Consider the following 23,164-nt stretch of genomic DNA (forward strand, 5'->3'; position numbering starts at 1 on the left):
CTTCCAGGGGACGGATCCCGCCGTCAACTGGGTCCGACTCTCGCCGAGCTCACGGCGGAGGAGACTCCAGCCACGTTCTCTACCCCTAGGGCCAGAGGAGTGCTGAAGGTCTGAGGTAGGTTCTCTCTAAAAAAAACAAAAAGATACGTTTCATGATTGTATCTCCTCCCGTCCGGCAGGAAACACAAAAAACTGAGGAGAAGGCCTGGAGGACCGCCTTTTGTAATTGGGGTTGATTGTGTTTCCTGTCCCGGAGGGAGGAGCTACATCTACAGGGCTGTCCTGGAAGACGAAAGGCTAAAAAGTGTCGGTGCTCCTGGAGGGTCTGGAAACAAACAACTGAGGGTCAGAGGAAAGGGAAATTGTATCCGATTTGCGCTTCCTGTAGAGGGCAGAGCCAATCATCTCTCAAATAGCTGTCCTGGAAGGCGAGGGGGGTAACACAACACGCATAACCAGAACTCGCAATCCCGCCTGATCCCTGCAAACGGCAACAGTTATTTTTATGTAGCGATTGAAGAAGTCGCTGACAATCAAGTGCTCTTTTTGCCTGCGAGTTGCACTAGTTGTACCTATAAATTGAGGCCAAAATGTCAAAACAGAGGTACACTAGTGAGGAGGCCTATACGTTGCAAAGCATGACAGAGGAGAGCGAAGAGGAAGCCACCTCACTGGCAGATTCAGGCTCAGCATACGAACCAGTAGACCGCAACAGCACCCCGATAGAAGGGACCACTACTCAGTCATCAGAGCCAAGGTCAGGCATAACCGACCCTGTTCTTCTGTCGTTGGGGTGCAAGAACAGCAGGTGTCTCGTATAGAGCAGAGAGCCAATACTTGTGCCCCTCATCCTTCTGGTGAACCAGCAAGCACCAGTGGCCTAGTACACCCTCTTCGTACATTCAGCACGGCAGTATCACGTAGCGACGTTGCAAGTCCCATAAGGGAAGTTCAAGCTGGTGCGGTGGCTAGCACAAATAGTGTTCCACAACCACCAAGAAGACATGGTGCCCTCCCTGCAGAATATACCAACCCTGATTGGGAGCCCACCACTGTGTAAAAATAAAGATAAACAGGATTTTTATAACAGCTCACCTGTAAAATAATTTTCTTGGGAGTACACCACAGGACACAAAGCCAGTCATTACATAATGGGTTAAGGGTAACCAGCGGTGATTGGACACTGGCACAACCAATTGAAGACCGTTCCCCTTCATATAACCCCTCCCATCAGGGAAGTACCTCAGTTTTGTAGCAAGCAATAAAGTTCCCATAAAAACCTCTGTGTCCCGTGGTGTACTCCAAGAAAACAGGATTTTTTTGTACTCACCGTAAAATCCTTTTCTCTGTCCTCCATAGACGGACACAGCCTTCTCAAGTCTTGACAAGTGGGTTATGTTACTGTTTACAGGAGGAGAGGACTAGGCAGAAACATGTTAGATATTCAAATACATGTTATTTTAACAGAGTTGAAAAGCCCCGCCCAGGGGGCGGTCCTCCGGACATAACGCACCTCCCTGCAGCATGCAGCCTCAGTTCGTAACAAGCAGTACAAACCTAAAAAGGAGGGGTGGGGGCTGTGTCTGTCCATGGACGACAGAGAAAAGGATTTTACGGCGAGTACAAAAAATCCTATTTTCTCTTATCGTCCATGGACGGACACAGCCTTCTCAAGCCTTGACAAGTGGGACGTCCCCAAGCAGTGTGAAAAACGAGGGGTGGGAACAGTATCAGTCAAAAACACACAACTTCACCCCAAACAAGCAGAGCTCCTCAACGGAGGAGGTGCTGCAACTTTAAACAGCCGCCTGCAAGACCTTGCGGCCAAAGGAAGCATCTGAAGATGCGCGCACATCAACTTTGTAAAATTTGGAAAAAGTGTGAACGGACAAAAAAGGAGCCGCCTTACACACCTGTGAGACAGACGCTTGATGTCGAAAAAGCCCAGGAAGCACCAATCGCCCTGGTCGAATGTGCCGTGACCGTAAAGGGAGGTGCCTGCCCCCTAAGAGCATAGGCCTGTATGACGGTCTGCCTGATCCACCGAGGAATGGTAGCAGACGAGACCGCCAGGCCCTTTTGTGGACCGGATACCGACACAAAAAGTGAGTCAGACCTCTGAAACGGAGCCGTAGCTGACAGGTACACCCGCAGAATGCGTACCATGTCTAAGGAATAAAGCACAACCTCCCTAGGATGCGCCGGCCGAGGACACAAGGATGGAGCTGCAATGTTCTCGTTAAGGTGAAATGACGAAACCACCTTCAGAAGAAAGGAAGGTTGAAGGCGCAATACCGCCTTATCCTTATGGAGGACCAGGATAAGGAGTGTCAAGAGAGAAATCTCTCTGATGTTTACAAAAGGAGGGTCCTGAAGAACTGATCGCACCAGATTCAAATCCCATGGTGGAAGAGATGGTTTAAGAGGGGGGAAGTACATGACGAACCCCCTGCACAAAAGTACCCACCAGAGAATGAGCCTCCAAAGGCCGCTGGAACACAGCCAAGGCTGAAATCTGTCCCTTAAGGGTGCTTAAGGCAAGTTTCTGATCCACTCTACGCTGTAAAAACAGCAGGACCCTAGAAACCGAACACCTCCAGATGCAATGACCATTTTCCCTGGTCTAGCATTTGGCGACTCAGGTAGTCTGCCTGCCAGTTTTCTACGCCCGGAATGTAGACGTCCAACAGAGCTGGCACGCTTCTTTCCGCCCACCTTAGCATGTGAGCGACATCAGACGCCGCAGCTGAGCTCCCCCTTGATGGGTGACATAAGCCAACGCCGTGGCGTTGTCCGACTGGATCCGGATTGGGCGACCTTACAACCTCCCCCGACCACGAGGAGAGGCATAGCCTGATCGCCCGAAGTTCCAGGACATTGATCGGCAGACGGGATTCTTCTAGAGTCCATTGACCCTGGGCCGACTGGACCCCCAGGACACCTCCCCCCCAACCCGTGAGGCTGGCGTCCGTCATAATCACCATCCACTGGAAGGGAAGAAACGACTTCCCGGACTGAAGAGCCGGGGATCTCAGCCACCAATTCAGAGATTGACTAGGTGGCGTACCTGAATCTGGCGATCCAGAGACAATGGAGATTTGTTCCACTTGGACAGGCTCTCCTTCTGCAATATCAGTGTGTGGAATTGGGCATGCGGTACTGCCTCGAAGGAGACTACCATCAGACCCAGGCCTCTCGCATGCAAAAACAGACCATTTGCGGGATGCCAATAGCTTCACCGCAGACTGAAGAGTCTGCAATTTTTCCAGGGGAAGAAAGATTCTCGCCTCCAAGGAGTCTGGAATCAACCCTAGGTACTCCAAACGCTGAGTCGGTACCAGGACCGACTTCTGGATGTTTAACACCCACCCTAATTCTGAGGGTCTAGCTGGCTATAGACACATCCACCTCTAATTCTGAGCCAAAAGCTGCTCTCAGAAGAAGGTCGTCCAAGTAGCCCACAATGGCAATGCCTCACAGTCTCAGCAAAGCTAGGATCCGTGCGAGCACCTTGGTGAAAACTCTTGGTGCCGACGCTATTTCAAAAGGAAGGGCCACAAACTGATAGTGGTCTTTCCCTATTGCAAAGTACAGAACCTCTGATGACTTGCGCAAATTGGGACATGCAAGTATGAGTCCTTGATGTCCAAGGGCGCCAGAAAATTCCCCTGGATGGAGCGTAGCCACCAGCGAGCAAACGGATTCAATTCGGAACTTCCTTACTCTCACAAAGGCATTCAGGGCCTTAAGGTCCAAGATTAGACAGACCCTGTCCTTTGGGACCACAAACATATTTGAATAAAATACCTGAAAAATTGCCCCGCAACTAAGCAAGTCTTGCACTGGCCCCAACGAGCCGGAAGGAGAGGGGGACTTGAGGGAAAGAATCTGTTCGGTGGATAGGAAAGAAACTATCTTGTACCCCAATAAGACCACCTCGCAGACCTGCAAAGCCATCCCCCCACCCATGAGTCGGGCGGGGGGAAAAAAACTTCATGCGGTGGCAGGTTTGGATGCCAGTTTATTCGGCTTACGCACCCAGGGACGTTTCTGTCCCCCAGTTGAGCCTTTATCGGCCTGGGAGGGTTTACCCATGGAACCTGACTGGCAAAAATACCGCTTCTGAGTGGGAAACGAAGGACCTGGCTTACGGTGCAGCTCCTTCCCTTTGGTGGACTGAGGGAGGAGAGTGCTCTTACCTCCAGTGACATCTTTAATAATGTCGTCCAGCGAGGTACCAAAAAGCCTCCCACCCTTGAAGGGTAAATCTTCTAGGGCTTTTTTGGATGCTTGGTCAGCAGAACAGCATTTCAGCCAAATCAGGCGGCGTAAAACCACTGCCAAAACAGAGGCTCTGGATATAAAGGGGGCTGCATCCAATATAGCATCACAGACATATACAACGCCCTGAACCAACTGGTCGGCCAGTCTAATAAATTTGGGAGGGAGCTGGTGCTCCTCCACAGTCTGGTGTAAAACCTTTGCCCATTCAGTGAGTGACTGAGACACCAAAGTAGCAGGCACAATAGGCCGCAATGCAGACCCCAATATGGTAAACATGGAGCGGGTAAGAGCCTCGGACCTCCTATCTGTATGGTTCTTGAAGGTAGGGGTCCCTTCTATAGGGAGAGTGGTTACCTTATTTAAACCGGGCAACCGGGGGGTCAACTACCAGAGGAGAAGCCCATTTTTTCAGCAGCCTGTCCTCAAAGGGGTAACAGACCGCAAGGCGTAGAGGAACCACAAAGGACTTCTGCTGCTTTTCCTATTCCTCGTCAATGATCTTGTCAAAAAAAGGACACACAAGGAAAAACCGTCACAGAGCGGTGCGACTTGTGGGACCCAAAATAGACTGAACCCTCAGCTGCACTATCCAGCTTAAGGGAGTCCCTTACAGCACTGATAAGCGCACTGACAAGTGCCCTGTCCTGTCCTGACCCAAGGGAGGAGTCTTCCTCACAAGGATGGTCCTGGTCCACATCCTCGGACAACCCAGAACCGGGGTCCTGTGCCACGGCCCGGGTCCGAGTCAGAGCATTCCCCAGGAGATACAGAGGAGGGGGTAGTTTGGGACTTTAGATGAGGCACAGAGAGGAACCGGATGTAGAAAGGATCATTTATTGGTCAACCATACACATGACATACAGCCAAAGTGGATATTCCAGTTAAAGTTGTATTTACACAGATTTAGATACATAGAAATTAAACATAAGCGATAAAAAATATATAGTAACATTCCCGTTATTGCTCCATGTACAAATTCATATAAAACTTATTTAAAAAGGAATGAATGTCCTCACAGATGGCGTCATTGGGAATGCATCTTTGTAAGCTCTACGCGTTTCGATGGATAAAACCACCTCGTCAGGAGCTGATGCGTATGACATTTCTGTAAAAAGAGTATAGAACATTGAACATATATTAACCCCAATAGCAAAAGGAGATATGGGGAAAAGGGGGCATGGGCGGATGGTGTGCTCACGCTCGCTGGCCGGACCAAGGATCTATATATCCAGCCTGTCACCCAGCCGGCAGTTGATAGAAGAATCTTAAATAAAGAAAAACAAAACAAAAAACATTTCTCCAGGGCGCTGGGCCCAAAGGGAGCCACGTCCTTCTCCTTTGCTCGGCAGAAAAAAAACTGCATGCTGCAGGGAGGAGGGTTATGTCCAGAGAGACCGCCCCCTGGGCGGGGCTGTTCAACTCTGTTAAAGTAACATGCATTTAAATATCTAACATGTTCTGCCTAGTTCTCTCCTATGAACAGGAACATAACGATGAGAGAAAATTTAAATTTACAAACGCCAAACAACCTTCCTGCAAAGGCGAATGTTTATCTAGGTGGCGCATCTACACCGAGTGCGTGTTTTCTGCTATAACAGCAGCCAGCTTTTCCGGTGAGTGGCAATTTCACAGGGGTGCGGTGGATGATTCTGGAGCACCTCTTTGCTTTCAAGTCACCACCAATTTTGTGTGCACACCTTTGCACTGAACTATTGTGTTTTCACCAATAAGTTTATATTGCTGATCCTATCACGGGACTGTACCTTTAAATCTATAGTTTTCACCATTTTTTTTTTTTTAATTGTCAATTTTCATTCAAGATTGGACCACACACACACACACACACACACACATATTATATATATTATATATATATATATATATATATATATATATATATATATATATATATATATATATATATACATAGTTGTGCTCATACGTTTACATACCCTGGCAGAATTTATAATTTCTTGTCCATTTTTCAAAGAATGAAGGCAAACAAAAACATTTTTCACTCATGGTATGTGTATGGCTCAAGCCATTTATTATCAAATCAACTGTGTTTACTCTTTATAAATCATAATGAAAACAGGAACTACTCTGATCAAAATTTTGCATACCCTGGTGATTTTGGCCTGATAACATGCACACAAGTTGACACAAAAGGTATTAAAAAGGTAACCATCCTCATCTGTGATCTGTTTGCTTGTAGTGTGCGTGTGTAAAAAGGTCAATGAGTTTCAGGACTCCTTACAGACCCTTGCATCTTTCATCCAGTGCTGCACTGATATTTCTGGATTATTCTGGATATTTCTGGATTCTGAGTCACGAGGAAAGCAAAAGAATAGTGAAAAGGATCTGCGAAAAAAGGTAGTTGAAGTGTATAAAGGGAAGGAATATAAAAAGATATCCAAGGAATTGAGAATGCCAATCAGCAGTGTTCAAACGCTAATCAAGAAGTGGAAGATGAAGGGTTCAGTTGAAACCAAACCACGATCAGGTAGACCAACTAAAATTTCAGCCACAACTGCCAGGAAAATTGTTTAGGATGCAAAAGAAAAACCCACAAATAACTTCAGGTGAAATACAGGACTCCCTGAAAACATGTGGTGTGGCCGTTTCAAGATGCATAATAAGGAGGCACTTGAAGAAAGGTGAACTGCTTGGTCAAGTCGCCCGAAGAAAGCCATTGCTACGCAAATGCCACAAAGTATCCCACTTACAATACGCCAAACAGCACAGAGACAAGCCTCAAACTTTCTGGCAAAGTCATTTAGAGTGAGGAGACTAACATTTTGCTTTTTGGCTACAACCATAAACACTACATTTGGAAAGGAGTCAACAAGGCCTATGATGAAAGGTACACCATTCCTACTGTGAAACACAGAGGTGGATCACTGATGTCTTGGAGGATGTGTGAGCTACAAAAAAGGCACAGGAAATTTGATGGCAAGATGAATATCAAAAAATACTGGAGGAACATTTGCATTCATCAGCCAGAAAGCTGTGCATGGGACGTACTTGGACATTCCAACATGACAAAGATCCAAAACACCCATGTCGACCTGTCATTGGCTACAGAAGAATAAAGTGAAGGTTCTGGAGTGGCCATCTCGGTCTCCTGACCTCAATATCATTGAGCAACTCTGGGGAGATCTCAAACGTGCAATTCATTCAAGACAGCCCCAAGAATTTACAGGACCTGGAGGCAGCTTTACCATCTGAGAAGATAAAGAGCCCCATCTACAAATACTACAAAAGACTTCAAGCTGTCATTGATGTTAAAAGGGGGCAATACACAGTATTAAGAACTGGGGTATGTAAACATTTGATCAGGGTCATTTGGCTAGTTTCTGCTGTCATTTCGATTTAAAGAGTAAACAGTTGATTGATAGTTAATGGCTTCAGCCAAGCACTAACAACGATCGAAAGAAACGTTTTTGTGTTATTCATATTCTCTGACAAATGGGCAAGAAATCAAATTCTGCCAGGGTATGTAAACTTATGAGTGCGAATTTTTTTTTTTATTACTTTTTTGGACTTTATTTTAATGTGCTGTCCATTTATAACAGAGCATTTACATTTCATCGTCGTTCATTTACTTTTTAGCGCTACACACTTTTTCTTAACATAATGTACTAGCGTGCACTGCAGACTAGTACATTATAACAGACTTGCCTACAAACGGAGCACTCAAGCGATGCGCTCTCAGGGCTCTCGCCGATGCATCCATCTTCACCCGGTCTTCCTTCCGCATCTTTTGCCACTTGATTGGCCGGCCTGTTGCGATGTCACTCCCGCTCATGGGTGTGGGAGTCACATCGCTGCGGCATACAGAGACCCGGCTGTAAATGTGTTCTGAGCTGCACATTTGCGGCCCAGATCACAATACCCGCCGACAGGCAAGGGGGACATGTATTACAGAGCAGACCCCCAAAATCTCTTCTGTTGTAAAAAGCCTGCCATCGGATTTGTACATTGCTGACTTTTTAAAGCAAATTTAAAAAACTGCATGAACGAGTACAGATCCCTGCAATAAAACTATAAACATTCCTAACCTTTTCACTTCCACCTTTGCCCATGTTAAACTTCTTGACTTCTTCTTTGACTTCTTCCATGTAGGCATCCAAAGTATCCACTTCCTCCTCGTTTTCCTCTTCTTCAACTTCTTTATCTCCTTCAGCTGGCTCATCGTCATCATCTGCAGAATTGAAACAAATGATTTAAGGACTCCTTCCTACCTGGACAGTTCAGCACCATGATGAACCACACAGCATGACAACTGTATATATATATATTCAATAGTCCAATCCAACACCTACATATGCAGCAGTTCAAGCACTTCAGGGCACCTTGGATGCTCTCAAACTACACTTTGAAAACCAGAAGGATTTTTGGGCTGAAGGGCTCTGATGTGAAGGCATCCAAGCTTTCTCAGCAGACTGTTGTAGACTACCAGATCGTTTGAGGTGGGTTTGTTATTTTTTTTTGTTGAGTGGCTGTATTCCATGGTTTGCCTGCTTTGGGAGAAAACTATCATGGGATGTATATGCTTGTGTGGATTAGCTTAAGGGTTAATGAAATCACTGTCAGCTTTTAGTTGCTAGAGGAGGGGGGGGGGGGGTTCCCTTCAACTGCCCTGCCTGCTGATAAGACTCTACTGTTGAAGTTTGAATGCACCTGTCTCTTGTTACTGGCTGTAGTTTAACCACTTCCCGCCCGGCCTATAGCCGATTTACATCCGGGAAGTGGTTATGAAATCCTGACAGGACGTTCGAGAACGTCCTGCAGGATTTCATGCCGCGCGCGCCCGTGGGGGCGCGCATCGTGGCGATCGGTGATGCGGGGTGTCAGTCTGACACCCTGCATCTCCGATCTCGGTAAAGAGCCTCCGGCGGAGACTCTTTACCACGTGATCAGCCGTGTCCAATCACGGCTGATCACGATGTAAACAGGAAGAGCCGTCGATGGCTCTTCCTCACTCGCGTCTGACAGACGCGAGTAGAGGAGAGCCGATCGGCGGCTCTCCTGACAGGGGGGTTCGCGCTGATTGTTTATCAGCGCAGCCCCCCCTCGGATCGCCACACAGGACCACCAGGGATGCCCACCCTGGACCACCAGGGTGGGCAAAAAAAAAAAAAAAAAGCCTGCAAAAAAAAAAAAAAAGCAAAAAAAAAAGCATTAAAAAAAAAGATGCCAATCAGTGCCCACTAATGGGCACTGACTGGCAACCTGGCAAAATCAGTGCTGCCCCACAGTGTCCATCAGTGCCACCCCAGTGTCCATCAGTGCCACCCCACAGTGTCCATCAGTGCCACCCCACAGTGTCCATCAGTGCCACCCCACAGTGCCCATCCATGCCCAGTGCCCACCTATCAGTGCCCATCTGTGCCACCCATAAGTATCCATCAGTGCCACCCATAAGTATCCATCAGTGCCACCCATAAGTATCCATCAGTGCCACCCATAAGTATCCATCAGTGCCACCCATAAGTATCCATCAGTGCCACTCATAAGTATCCATCAGTGCCACCCATAAGTGCCACCCATGAGTGCCCATCAGTGCCGCCTATGTGTGCCCATCAGTGCCGCCTATGTGTGCCCATCAGTGCCGCCTATGTGTGCCCATCAGTGCCGCCTATGTGTGCCCATCAGTGCCGCCTATGTGTGCCCATCAGTGCCGCCTATGTGTGCCCATCAGTGCCGCCTATGTGTGCCCATCAGTGCCGCCTATGTGTGCCCATCAGTGCCGCCTATGTGTGCCCATCAGTGCCGCCTATGAGTGCCCATCAGTGTCGCATATCAGCGCCGCCAATCAGTGCCACCTCATCTGTGCCCGTCAGTACTACCTCATCGATGTCCATCAGTGCCGCCATATCAGTGCCCGTAATTGAAAGAGAAAGCTTATTTACAAAAAAAAATAACAGAAAAAAATAAAAACGTAATTTTTTTTCCAAACTTTCAGTCTTTTTTTAGTTGTTGCGCAACAAAAAAAAAAATCGCAGAGGTGATCAAATACCACCAAAAGAAAGCTCTATTTGTGGGGGAAAAAAGGACGCCAATTTTGTTTGGGTATAGTGTAGCATGACCGCGCAATTGCCATTCAAAGTGCGACAGTGCTGAAATCTGAAAATTGGCTTGGGCGGGAAGCTGCGTAAGTGCCTGGTATGGAAGTGGTTAACCCACCCTATATCATTATGCAAAGAAGGGGGATTGTCCCAGAGTGTACATCTGTGTCTGTGTTTCAAACTATTTTATGTTTCTTACCATTCTACACCGAGTTACTGCTAGTGACTGGGTGGGCGAAGGGATTTTGGATCGTGCTGGTACCGGGGAAGCTTATACGGCAGACACTCCCGAGTACGGGGTCCATCATACACCTTAACACTGCAGTACACAGTTGGAAACAGAACTCACCATCATCATCCTCCAAGCTCCACTTTTTCCCTTGCTTCAGCTCTTCAACTTCTCTTTTTAACTCTCCAATGGTCTCCTCAACTCTCTTGCGCTGTTCTTCTCGCCATTTCTCAACTCTCTCCTTGCGTTTTCTCATCTCTTCCTCAAGTTTGTTCTGGTCAAAATTCTGAAGCAGAAAAAAAGGGGGGGAATGCTAAAAAGATCTACAAATCACTTGCCAATACTATAGTAGCTGGCAATATAAGCTACTTATTCCTCAGTTGATTATCCAAAATGAATGCAACTCTCAAGTTAATCTAGGCCCTACACGCCAGGAAATGGCAAGTATGCCCGACGATGTGAGGCTTGGCAACAACCAGGAAATTATTTAAGGCTTTTTGGATGCATTTTTTTTTACAGTTTTTTCATGCGTTTATGTGTAGTTCCATACATGTTTCTTGTAATCATGAATAATTATTTTGCAAGCCGTTTATTAGGACTCGATTCCAAACAGCTCTTTATCATCATTTTTATTCATACACTGTACCTTGCTATGGTTCAATCTCTCATTATATATATATATATATATATATATATATATATATATATATATATATATATATATATATATATATATATATATATATATATATATATATATTACACACACACACGTATAAAAACATCGTATAAGAATAAAACAGTTCAGTCTCTGTAGTAGTGTAATCCTGTTTATTAATCCAAAGTAGCCAATATACTGGAAGCCCCCTTAAACCTATCTACGTACATCAAATCACAATAAAATGAGCATAAAAGTGACCCCAGAGGGCGCCATCACCAGATCCAGCCATCCATGGAGAGCAGGGGAATCCTTGCAGACACCGTAGCAGCTTCCTAATTTGGAGAGCGGAGTGGGTGAAGCGCACACGTCACTTCCGGGTTAGCAGGGATGTCGTGGGTTCCGCACTGACGCGGCGTTTCGTCTAACGACTTCAATAGAGAGCCCTATGATGTCTGCAAAGATTCCCGTGCTCTCCATGGATAGCTGAATCTGGTGATCGCGCCCTCTGGGGTCACTTTTATGCTCATTTTATTGTGATTTGATGTACATAGATAGGTTTAAGGGGGCTTCCAGTGTATGGGCTACTTTGGATTAATAAACAGGATTACACTATATTGCTGTTCCTTGTTTTTATGACCTTGTGTGAAGCTCCTGTGCCTGCTGTCCCCGCTTGCTGGTGATGGTCCGTGACAAAGTGGCTGATGTATTTGCTTACTTAAGGCTCTGATTTTCAGTTTTGGTGAGTTTAACCCCCTTGGGGAGAGTGCATCACACGGTGGATTGAGATCATTGTTTTCCCTGGTGGAAGGTGCATGCTAGGATTACTACTACTACTGAGACACCATTCAGCATTTTGGATTGTTTACATCACCTTGACTACATCTAAGACTTTCTTTATTCGGTGGTTTTTACCAATGATTTTTTAGCGCCGTTTTGTGTATTTTAATACTATAGAGACTGAACTGTTTTATTCTTATACCGTGTTTTTATTTCCCTTCTAATTTTTAAACGGCTGCTCAATGGTTTTATATTGAAAATTATTTTACTTTTCTTGTCTCTGTTGGTGCTGCTTAGGGATCTGTGGGTTCGATTTGGCGCTGAGTGGGTGTTCAGCAGGCCTTTATTTACACCCCTAATTAGGGTTGTCCCGATACCAGTATAATATATATATTTTGTTGGGGGCTGAAAGGAATGTGAAATGATGGAATATTATGTCTGACATTAGCTACTCCATTTTGAGATCTAGGATTCCATTTTATATAATATAGGTCTCTCTGTAGAGACATTTCAATATGTACTTTTTGTTTTTTTGCTTTTAATCTAACATTTAAGTTTTGCGGTTTTCATAAATAGAATATGTGTTAGATGGCTAGTTCCGGAGCAGGCATTCTGTATGCAAGTAACGTGTTCTTCTGTCTTTAAAGTTTAACAATTGTTCCTTAAAATCCTCTGAAATCTGTAAGATTGAAACTGTGAACTTGTTCCCCTTTTTCTACATGTTAGGAGGAGGAGATTTTTTTAACTCTCTGTATGTGTGTATAAATGCTCTGTCGAAAAATATAGCAATTTGCAATTATCGATACAACATAAGTGTCTGTGTCATCATTGTCTCGCTAGCGAGGGAATCCCACCTGTCCAAGGTCCAGCCTAGGCAACAGGATCAGAACCGAACCTAACAGAACTGGTACCAGGAAGCGGGGTACTGATTGACCAGGTAAGGCCACACTTATTCTCGAATTTTACATTTGGGTGTTTTTGTGTTCTTTGCCTGGCTCAGTAGAACCTCGGATAATTTTAAGTTTTTTAGTTTTAAGATTCTGTTGTGCGTATTGCAGAGGTTGCGGTTATAAAGGATAGGGAGAGTCCGGCGGAGTGTCTGACTATAAACTAAGAGTCGACGGGTTTGTCTGACTATAAACTAAGAATATTTCAGGGTAGCAGCAGATTGCTCCCTGAAGAAGGACGGACAGAGTGGAGCCCCAAGTACAAAAGAGCTCATTTCTTGTTTTGTATTGTCTGAAATTGATGTGATTTAATCTGTTGCAACCTTTTGAATAATATAGAACATACTGTATTGTATAATATAAGATTGATTGTTGTTGTTAAAAAGAAAACAGTGATTACATGTCATACTCTGTGCCAAAGACCTCCTGTATAGAGTGCAAAACAGGTTTAACTTTCTTGGCAGACGGGTCAAAGTTATCCCTAATCTCTGTATGGCCAAGAGAACATAGAAGTCCAACTCAATTAGGCAACAGGAGATTTTACCCGTTTAATCCAAAAAAACAGTCTCCCTGCACTAGAGTGCATCGAGTGAATATACACAATCAGATACCGTTCACCCCACAGGAAGGTCTTAGAGAAGGCCTGTCCCCGGACGAAGTGAAGGAGATTGTGCAAAGGACAGGACAAACTTTAGTTGTCTGTCCCTTTTCTTTACCAGTGTCCCAAATATTTTAAGGAGGACTTGAAATACAGAGTATCGACATGGGTAATAAATTTGGGAAGGAAGATTCAGAAGGTAAGCTGAAGCAACCCTCCCCTATAGAGTTTGTTAAGAGTGAAATACCAATTGTATATTGTGATCCTTTTTGGGACTTGATAGTGAAACGAAGCCACCAGTTGCATATGTCAGGATATAGTCCTGTGGGCCCCACTAACCGACAGCAATGGTATGAGGTAGAGAAAATGTGTGGAATAGGAAAGAACATATATCCACCAGGGGACTGGGATACGGAGTATATGAAAAAATGTTGTAAGAAGTGGAGGCCTTTAGTGGAAAAATATGAAAAGAAATATGCGGAGTTGGACCAAGGTACTGCCCTTACTAGGGAAGTTCCTCCACCTTATACCAGGCGCCCACCCCCAGTGCCAACCGCGCCAACCCCACCGTCTTATGTTTTTGTTAAAGAGGAAGCTCCTCGCAGAAAATTATACCCCGTTCTTTCAAATCCTCAAGTTGCAATCATGGCTTATGGCTCAGCAACTGACCAACAAAAACAACAATGGGAAGATAGAGCCAAGGAGGAGGCAGATAAAAGGGCATCTGAAGAGGGCAGGAGAATAAGAGAAGCTCAGAGAAGAGCGGATATAAAAAGGGAGTTTGAGGAGTTGCAAAGGGACTTAGACTCAGTTAATACTCAAACGAGAATAGCAGACATGAGAAATAAGAGAGATGAAATAGAAGAAGACGCGAGACGCCTTCGGGAACAGCAGAGGGAAATAAACTTAAGACATGAACAGATGAATGAACATAAACAAAGTCTAGATGCCCAGGAGGTGAGGGACTATGGGGAGCAACTTAACAGGGAAAAGGAGGAGGTTTTAGCACGAAAAAGTGACCTCGACCAAAGAAAACTTGAGTTGGAGAATATTGCTAGGGAACAACAGGAGCAGTTGCGTTTAATAGAAGAGCAGCGGGTGCTTACTGCCCCTCGGACTAGGTTAGAAGCCTCTAAGGCTGCCAAGGCTTCAGCTCAACAGGCTGAAACTATACGAGAACAGCAACCTGACAGAGAGAGTGGTGATAAGGAAGAGATTACTGCCCCAAGTTTGGAGGGAGAAATGAAACATATTGCCATTACACAAGTAAAAGTCCAAACAGAACCCCAAGTTTCTCCACAACTTCCAGGGACGGGGGTATTCCCAATGATGACCATAGGCACCATGGAAGTGTATGTCCCCTTTACCATGGGTCAGTTAAAGGATCTTGGAGATACCTGTCCTACTCCAAAAAAGGACCCTAGAGGCGCAGCTACTTTCTTGGGTAGATTCTGTGCTGGTGCGGGAATGACAAAGGAAGACTTACTGTTAATCATACAGATGATCGACCCTGACCCTGGCCAGGATTTTCCTTTTGATAACACCTACAAATCTGCTCTTACAACTGAAGGACCGATAAACCTCCAGGAGTTCTGGAGACTGACTGGCCATCATTGGATGACCATATACAAGGGTACTAGTGCACTCACATCCTTCATAACAAGCTCTCAAAAGACAGGGGAAGAGTATTTTGCATATGTTAAACGTATGCATTTAGCTTGGAAGGATGCGGGTCTAACAGACCATACCCTTTTTGTAACCACCACACTTAACGGGGGAAGCCAGAAGATAGCACAAATGTTAAAAATATTAGACCCTAAAATTATGAACATGACTCCGGAGGCCTTTGTAGAACATGTAAAGGTTAGGCATCAAACAGGTCTCTTTGAAGCGAAAGGAGGACTTTTCCCAGCTTTAACGGGAGAGCCCATGCTGGAGGAAACACCCCTGTTGGCGGCGCAAATGCCTTACCAACAACAGAATCAGTACCCTGTTGGCAATCAGTATCCTCCACGCTCTGTGCCATACCCTCGCCAGGGCCCACAAAATGATCAAGCATGTTTCCATTGTGGTGGCTTTGGCCACTGGAAGGCTAACTGCCCACAAAGGAGAGAAAATTATAGAGGTAAAAAGGGAAACAGGGGAGCTTATAGAGGTCAAAACCCTAACTGGAATGACAATAGACAGATAGCCCAGTACCCACAGTGGAACCAACAGGCACAATCTCAAAACCAACCACAGCAGCTACAAGCTGGTGCCGGGCCTCTTCCCTCTCCCCAAATACCGGTACAATGGCCAAACAGACAAAACCCATAGGGAGGCCCGGAGCGTATCCCGTCCTTAGTTCTTTGCTCTTATTCTGGCACTTGGCAGGCTTTACCTATTATAAACCTTGTTATAGAGGGGGTGGACATGGCACTCCTGACAGACACGGGGGCCACAACCAGCTCCTTGAACAACAAGGCTTTTGCCAGTAGGGCTATTACACAAGGACGCTCTGTGGGAATTAATAGGATACCAACATCACACGACATAACATCAGATTTAGAAATCTGTAACCAAGATGGCAAGTTCCTATGTAAATGTAGTTTTGCTCTGTTATTTACTTGCCCAGTCTCTTTGGCTGGTAGAGACTTACTATCCAAACTACGAATCAAAATAATTTTTGAGCCCAATGGCACCGTGTCAGTTAAATCACCAGACTGTGATGTGTCAGTGCAGAAACGGGTGGACATCAGATCTTTCTTTGTGGCTCTACCCCCACCAGTAGGTCAGCATAAAATATGGGCAGAGTCCAAAGATTCTGTGGGTTTCCTAAATTGCACACCCTACCGGCCGACAATCAGACAGGGATGTCTCCCCATTTTTCAGAAACAATATCCCCTGTCTGAGGAGAAGTTGAATGGTATAGACCCACAGATAGAATTATTTTTACAAAAGGGCATACTGACTCCAGTCATCAGTCCTTGGAACACACCCATTAACCCCGTAAGAAAGGCAAACGGAACATGGCGCTTGGTACAAGATTTAAGGCCCTTGAACAAATGCATTACACCTCTACCTCCCCTCGTTGCAGATATTAGCACCATCTTTGCTCCTCTGACACCAGAACACAAATGGTATACGGTGATAGACCTTGCCAATGCATTTTTTAGTGTGCCCGTTGATGCTGCTAGTCAGCCCCTCTTCAGTTTCTCATGGAAACGTGGCCAGCTAACATGGACCAGGTTACCGCAAGGCTTTGTGGATAGTCCAGCCGCCTTCAGCATGGTGTTAAATCAATCCCTGACTGACTGGGTACCTGAACATGGTTCAGTTCTGATCCAATACGTGGACAATCTTCTAATAGGAAATGGGACAGAAATTGGCTGTAGTAATGACTCTGTGCATCTGTTAGACCACCTCGCTGACAAGGGTCACTTAGCATCTTTCAAGAAGGTGCAGTGGTGCTCGTCTCGGGTGGAATACTTGGGAGCGGTCATCTCGGAAGGTGCCAGGCTGGTATCCCCTGCCAGAGTAGAGGCCATATCGGCACTGAGCAGACCGAGCGACAAGCGCTCACTGCTGTCTTTCCTAGGCTCAATAGTGTACTGTAGGCAATGGATTCCAGACTGTTCATTTCATGACTCAGTCCTTAGGAAGGCTACACTCGCCACAGCCCCCAAACAAATTACCTGGACCCCTGAGATGGTCACTGCCTATGACATGCTGGTGCGTTCACTTCGTAATGCACCCGCTTTGGGGCTGATACAACATGGTAGGCCTTTTTCACTGTATTGTCTCGTTATGGGGAATACCATGGCTGCTGTTCTGACTCAGGAGCATGGTGGTAAGCAAAGACCTGTAACGTATATTTCAAAAAAACTACCTGTTCAGGTTCAGGGTATGCCCGCTTGTCTTCAGGCACTGGCCGCCTGTGCCTTGGCAGTACAGGCAGCAGAGAAACTTGTTCTAGCATCACCCATGACCCTTTTTACAACTCACACTGTCACACAACTGATGCAAAACATGAACACGCAACATATGACAGCACAGAGGTTAAGTGGGTACGAGATAATTCTCTTAAACACACAAAATTTAGAGATTAAAACTTGTCCATCCACTACTCCTATAGTACGATTTCTGCACTCCCTTCTTAAATTAATGCCTGAATCAGAACCAGTGCCAGAGCATAATTGCGAAGACCTAATTTCCCAAACAACCTCCCCAAGAGCTGATTTAAGGGAGAACCCCCTAGAAGGGGGCATTGACATATATGTGGACGGGAGTTGTACGCGCCCCGATGATAAAACCTACCGTACTGGTTATGCAGTTGTCCAGCTTCCTAACATTATTCATGAAGCAAAACCCTTAGTCGCAAAATCTGCACAGGAGGCTGAACTTACTGCATTAATACGTGCCTGTCAGCTGTTTGCAAACCAAATTGTAAATATATATACCGACAGTCGGTACGCTCATGGAATCGTATTCGATTTTGGGAAGATTTGGCAGAGACGCGGCTATCTAACCGCAGAAGGAAAACCGATAGCACACCAAACCCTTATTGAAACATTACTAGATGCCATACACCTGCCTAAAGCGATTGCAGTGATTAAAGTGAAAGCTCATACTACGAGTAGGACCACGGAAGCACTTGGCAATGCATTTGCTGATAAAGTAGCCAAACAAGCAGCGGATACTATCCCTGCACAAGACACCCCTGTGACCTCTATGTTTTACATGAATGATTTTAGTGCACCAGACTTCAAAACTACGGTTATGCTTTTACAGTCCATGGCTTTGCCCATTGATATCTCTGACTGGATGCAGCATAATTTGGCCAAAGATCCCTCAGGTCTTTGGACAAATAAGGAGGGAATCATGGGTATTCCTAAGTCTGTGGCACCATTGATCATCTCATACATTCACGGTCCAGGTCACATAGGCCGTAAGCCCATCTTAAAACAGTACAGAGACCATTTTCAAACAGAAGGACTCATAAAAATAATACAAGACTTTGTAAGCTCATGCGTTACATGCGCACAAAATAATGTACAGGGAAAGGCAATGGGAAGACACGGAAATTTGCCCCCTCCATTAGGACCTCTTACAGACTTACAAATAGACTTTACGCATATGCCAAAACAGAAAGGAAATGTAAAATATCTTTTGGTAATTGTGGATAAATTTTCCGGGTGGGTAGAAGCAGTGCCCACTACTGGGGAAACTGCAGGAATAGCGGTACGAGCTATTATAAATAATTGGGTGAGTCGATTCGGACTCCCAGTGAATATCTGGTCTGACCAGGGACCAGCTTTTGCCTCTAGACTCACACAGGAATTCTCTAGGATTTTGGGGATACAATGGAAATTGCACATCCCTTATCACCCCCAGAGTGCGGGAATTGTCGAACGGATGAATAGGAATATTAAGGATAAACTGAATAAAGCTACTCAAGGTACTATGAAAAATTGGTCCTTATATCTCCCAGGTGTACTTTACCAGATAAGGGTCACTCCTAATTCTAGAGGGTATTCCCCTTTTGAGGTACTCATGGGACACCCTCCAGCTGAGAATAGTGTAGGAAAGGATAATGATTTGTTTTCTCAACAGGAAACTTGGATGAAACATCTGGTAAGTACTATTCAACATACCCAAGAAGGAGTTGCTGTCACCTTTTCTCCTCTTTCCACAGATCCAACTCACCCTTTTATACCTGGAGATGAGGTATTGGTTAAGCAGTTGGCCGTAAGAAGAAAGACGGGCCCCATTTACCAAGGCCCATATACGGTGGAAAAGGTCTCCCGGACAGCCGTAAAGGTTGAAGGCCTAGGACCATGGATTCATGCGAGCAGATTGAAAAAGGGTCCCTTGAAGATAAAGACCCCAGAAGCCCCGATGGCTCCCCCCTTGGAGCGAGGGCTAGAGAACAAGGAGGACACAAAGCTAGAAGCCCCGATGGCTCCCCCCTTGGAGCGAGGGCTCAAGAACAAGGACGCAAAGCCAGAGACCCTGATGGCTCCCTCCATAGAGCAAGGGTCCGGGAAAACCAGCACTTAACTGCCAATCAGGTGTACAATAGAATGATAAGAGGAGGGAAATACTGTGGACTATTGCTTATATTGTTTGTGGTGACTGCTACGGGGGTTTGCTACTTCACCCCAGGTTGCCATGGGATACATGGAATGCATGAGGTGGGAAAAGGCCAAGACCCAAAATTAGTCATGGTAGGGAAGAGATTCATTAGATGGCGAGCCAGAGATCAATATTGGGATTCAAAGGGTAATATCTGGAAGCTTTGCTGTGTCAAATTTGACTGGGTGAGGAGGATTCCCAAAGGCCACCTAACGGGTTATACAGAGACGGACCTAGCCTGTAAAATTAAAGCAACCATGTTTTTCTATAATGACACAGTAGGGAAACCGCTTAGGTTCTGTATTCCCAGGGAACATACGGTAACTAAAACACTGGTGTCACGTTTGAAAAAGGTAAACGCAGGGTTGTCCACAAAGGAGGTGGTGGATGATCCTCTGTTCTTTCAAAGAATAGATGAATCTCTTAATATCAATCAAAGAGATAACAAACCTATAAAGAACAATGTTGACAAAGCAAAAGTGTATGGAACAAAGGTGTTTAAGTCCATGGGACCTGTGGGGAACCCAAAGAAATATGAGGAGGTCCCCACTGTTCCCCATCACTGGGCATTAATGTATAAATATGGACAATTAACAGGGCAGAAAGAGAACTGCTGGGTATGCTCCAAAATACATTCTAATGAGGGTAAGATCCCGGTTATAGGCTTACCAGTGACATTGCCTCAATTTGTGGCCGCTGCAGGTAAGACCCCCATGAGAAGGGTTACCAGGACTGATAGACCAGTGTACTTTAGAAAATTTTCTAAACACCCCAACCTCTGTTTTTTGAATGGTGTGGTAACACATGAAGGTCAGATAGCAAATGGAGAATGGTGTCGAGAATCTGTGATGAATATGACTATTAGGAATGTTGCGGCATGGGAGGAGGACAAGTCCTTAGAAATTGAAGGATTGGGAATTAAACTTACTGAGATGAATGATGGAGATGAGAGAGTGGGAAATATGAGTTTGTATAACATAAGCCATTGTTTTAGGATGAGGAAGCCCAATGACACTGTTAACCAGGTTCTCTCCTCCCTACATAATGTAAGTACTCCATGGATATCCCCCCAATCTGAGTTTGTGCCTCTTGTAGACTGGATGTGCCTGACGGGTCTACGAACTCCTATGCATGGGGAGGAGGTGGTGGAAGCACCACACCTTCCCCAGGGATTTATGGTCTGTTGTGGACTGGCTTGTCATACCACCATCCCATATCCCACCGATAGAAACACAGGGGGATGGTGTTCCCTTATGTACATGGTTCCTTATATGGGAGTAGCAAGTGGAGAAACCATGATGGAAATGAACAAACCATCAGGGAGTTTGAAAATAAGATCCAAACGAGATGTAACAAGTCTCTGGGAAAAATTACTGACTTTGCTCCCAGGAGGAAGTATTAATGCCCTAACCAGAGTAGATGAATTTTCAAGTCTGGTAATGTCTTGGATGAATAAAACTGACAAGGACATTACTGATTTGAATGAGGAAACTTATAAAATAAGACTGTTGCAAGAAATTACAAACCTACAGTTGGAAAAGATGGGAGATATTGTTGTAGGGCTATGTATATTACATGAACAAGCAGATATGTGTTGCACATTCATGAAAAATCTTACTAAGGCCATTGGAGAAATTACTGTTCCTGATTACCATGACCAAATAGAAGCCCACCACAATGAGAGAATGTCCCTGGTGAATCAAATGCAACACATGGGAGATGCTTGGGATCCTTTTTCTGGATCTCTGGGAGGATTGTGGCCTAGTATTGTGGGTTTCTTTAAAAAGGCAGGAATATTCATTATAATGATCTTGCTCCTGGCCTTGTGTGCATTCCTTTCAGTAAAAATGATATTCTGTATAATTGGGAAAACAACAGGATTAAAAATAAAGCAGAATCCCGAATCCAGCCAGGATTCCCAGGAGTCATTCACGCTGAAAAGGCAAAATTGGTATAGTGAGTGATCCCAGGAAAGTAAATATCCTTGGGATCAGAGGAGGGAATTGAAAGGAATGTGAAATGATGGAATATTATGTCTGACATTAGATACTCCATTTTGAGATCTAGGATTCCATTTTATATAATATAGGTCTCTCTGTAGAGACATTTCAATATGTACTTTTTGTTTTTTTGCTTTTAATCTAACATTTAAGTTTTGCGGTTTTCATAAATAGAATATGTGTTAGATGGCTAGTTCCGGAGCAGGCATTCTGTATGCAAGTAACGTGTTCTTCTGTCTTTAAAGTTTAACAATTGTTCCTTAAAATCCTCTGAAATCTGTAAGATTGAAACTGTAAACTTGTTCCCCTTTTTCTACATGTTAGGAGGAGGAGATTTTTTTAACTCTCTGTATGTGTGTATAAATGCTCTGTCGAAAAATATAGCAATTTGCAATTATCGATACAACATAAGTGTCTGTGTCATCATTGTCTCGCTAGCGAGGGAATCCCACCTGTCCAAGGTCCAGCCTAGGCAACAGGATCAGAACCGAACCTAACAGGGGCAACCACCTGGTATATTCCTAATATCTGTTTTTACAACCAAGGTTAGTCATGCTGACATGTATAGTGCCGTGGGTTTGAAAGCTACAGAGGAAGTTGGTCCCAGGCAGTTTGCATAGCGAAAGGGCTCGTCTCCAGCTGTGCTAGAAGCTTCAAAGAGTTTGACTGTACATAAACTGCAATACAGTCCAAATACAATTGGTCCAAAGGCAAATGGGCTGGCAATGGGAGGGAGTTTGAATGAGTACATTTTGTAAAAAGGGTTCGGAACACACAGCTCAGCCTATTCTCTTCACTGAAAGGCCTGCTATGAGGTTGGCTCTGTCATCTTGCTGGGACCTTGCTCCGATGGCCATTTTGGGCCCAGGACATGCGGCCTAAATGAAATTTTTCCTGCAAGCTGCCTTTATTTTGCTCAGCAACAGCTGGGGAGCCAGTGTGTATGATGAGGCCACAATGTTGTGCACTGGGAACAAGATTCAAGATTTGTTGGATACCTTCTGGTGTCACTTTGACTAAAATTGGTCTTTGGGTGTCGTGGCGCCTTCTCACCATAAGCCTATAGAGATAATCTTGATGAAAGCAAGAATTTGCCTTGCTGTAAAAAATTGCAATGATATGAAACTGTCAGACAGGTACTGAAAAATTGGTCTTTGACCACCACGTCCACCTTTGCCGGTGGACACATTTGTTGCTGGCCCCCTTACAGTGTTAATGGAACGTCTGCTTTTAGTTGTTGTCCTCCCAGACATTTTTTGGGTGGGAGGGGGCAGTGCTTATAAGCAAATGTAAAGGAGGAGTTGAAATCTGATGCAAGGAATATAATTTGAGTTTTGAACATATTGGCCAAGATTCACAAAGCACTTACGCCAACGTAAGTGCCAATGTGCGCCGGCGTATGTGTGCGGCAGACCCACGAACCAACATGCGCCTAAAAACAGGCTACACCCCGCCGACGTAGCTTGCACACGCCGGCGTAGGG

At 45.2% G+C, this 23,164-nt stretch overlaps 1 protein-coding gene across 1 annotated transcript in view; it reads right to left on the minus strand.

The window, feature by feature from the left end:
- Positions 1-23,164, minus strand: part of DDX46 (DEAD-box helicase 46) — a 327,918-nt gene that overhangs the window by 243,104 nt on the left and 61,650 nt on the right. The window contains 2 exon segments of the mRNA XM_040344766.1: positions 8,346-8,488; positions 10,705-10,870. Coding sequence (XP_040200700.1) covers positions 8,346-8,488; positions 10,705-10,870 — 309 coding nt within the window.

This window comes from Rana temporaria, chromosome 3 (genome assembly GCF_905171775.1).
Source record: "Rana temporaria chromosome 3, aRanTem1.1, whole genome shotgun sequence".
Lineage (NCBI taxonomy): Eukaryota > Metazoa > Chordata > Amphibia > Anura > Ranidae > Rana > Rana temporaria.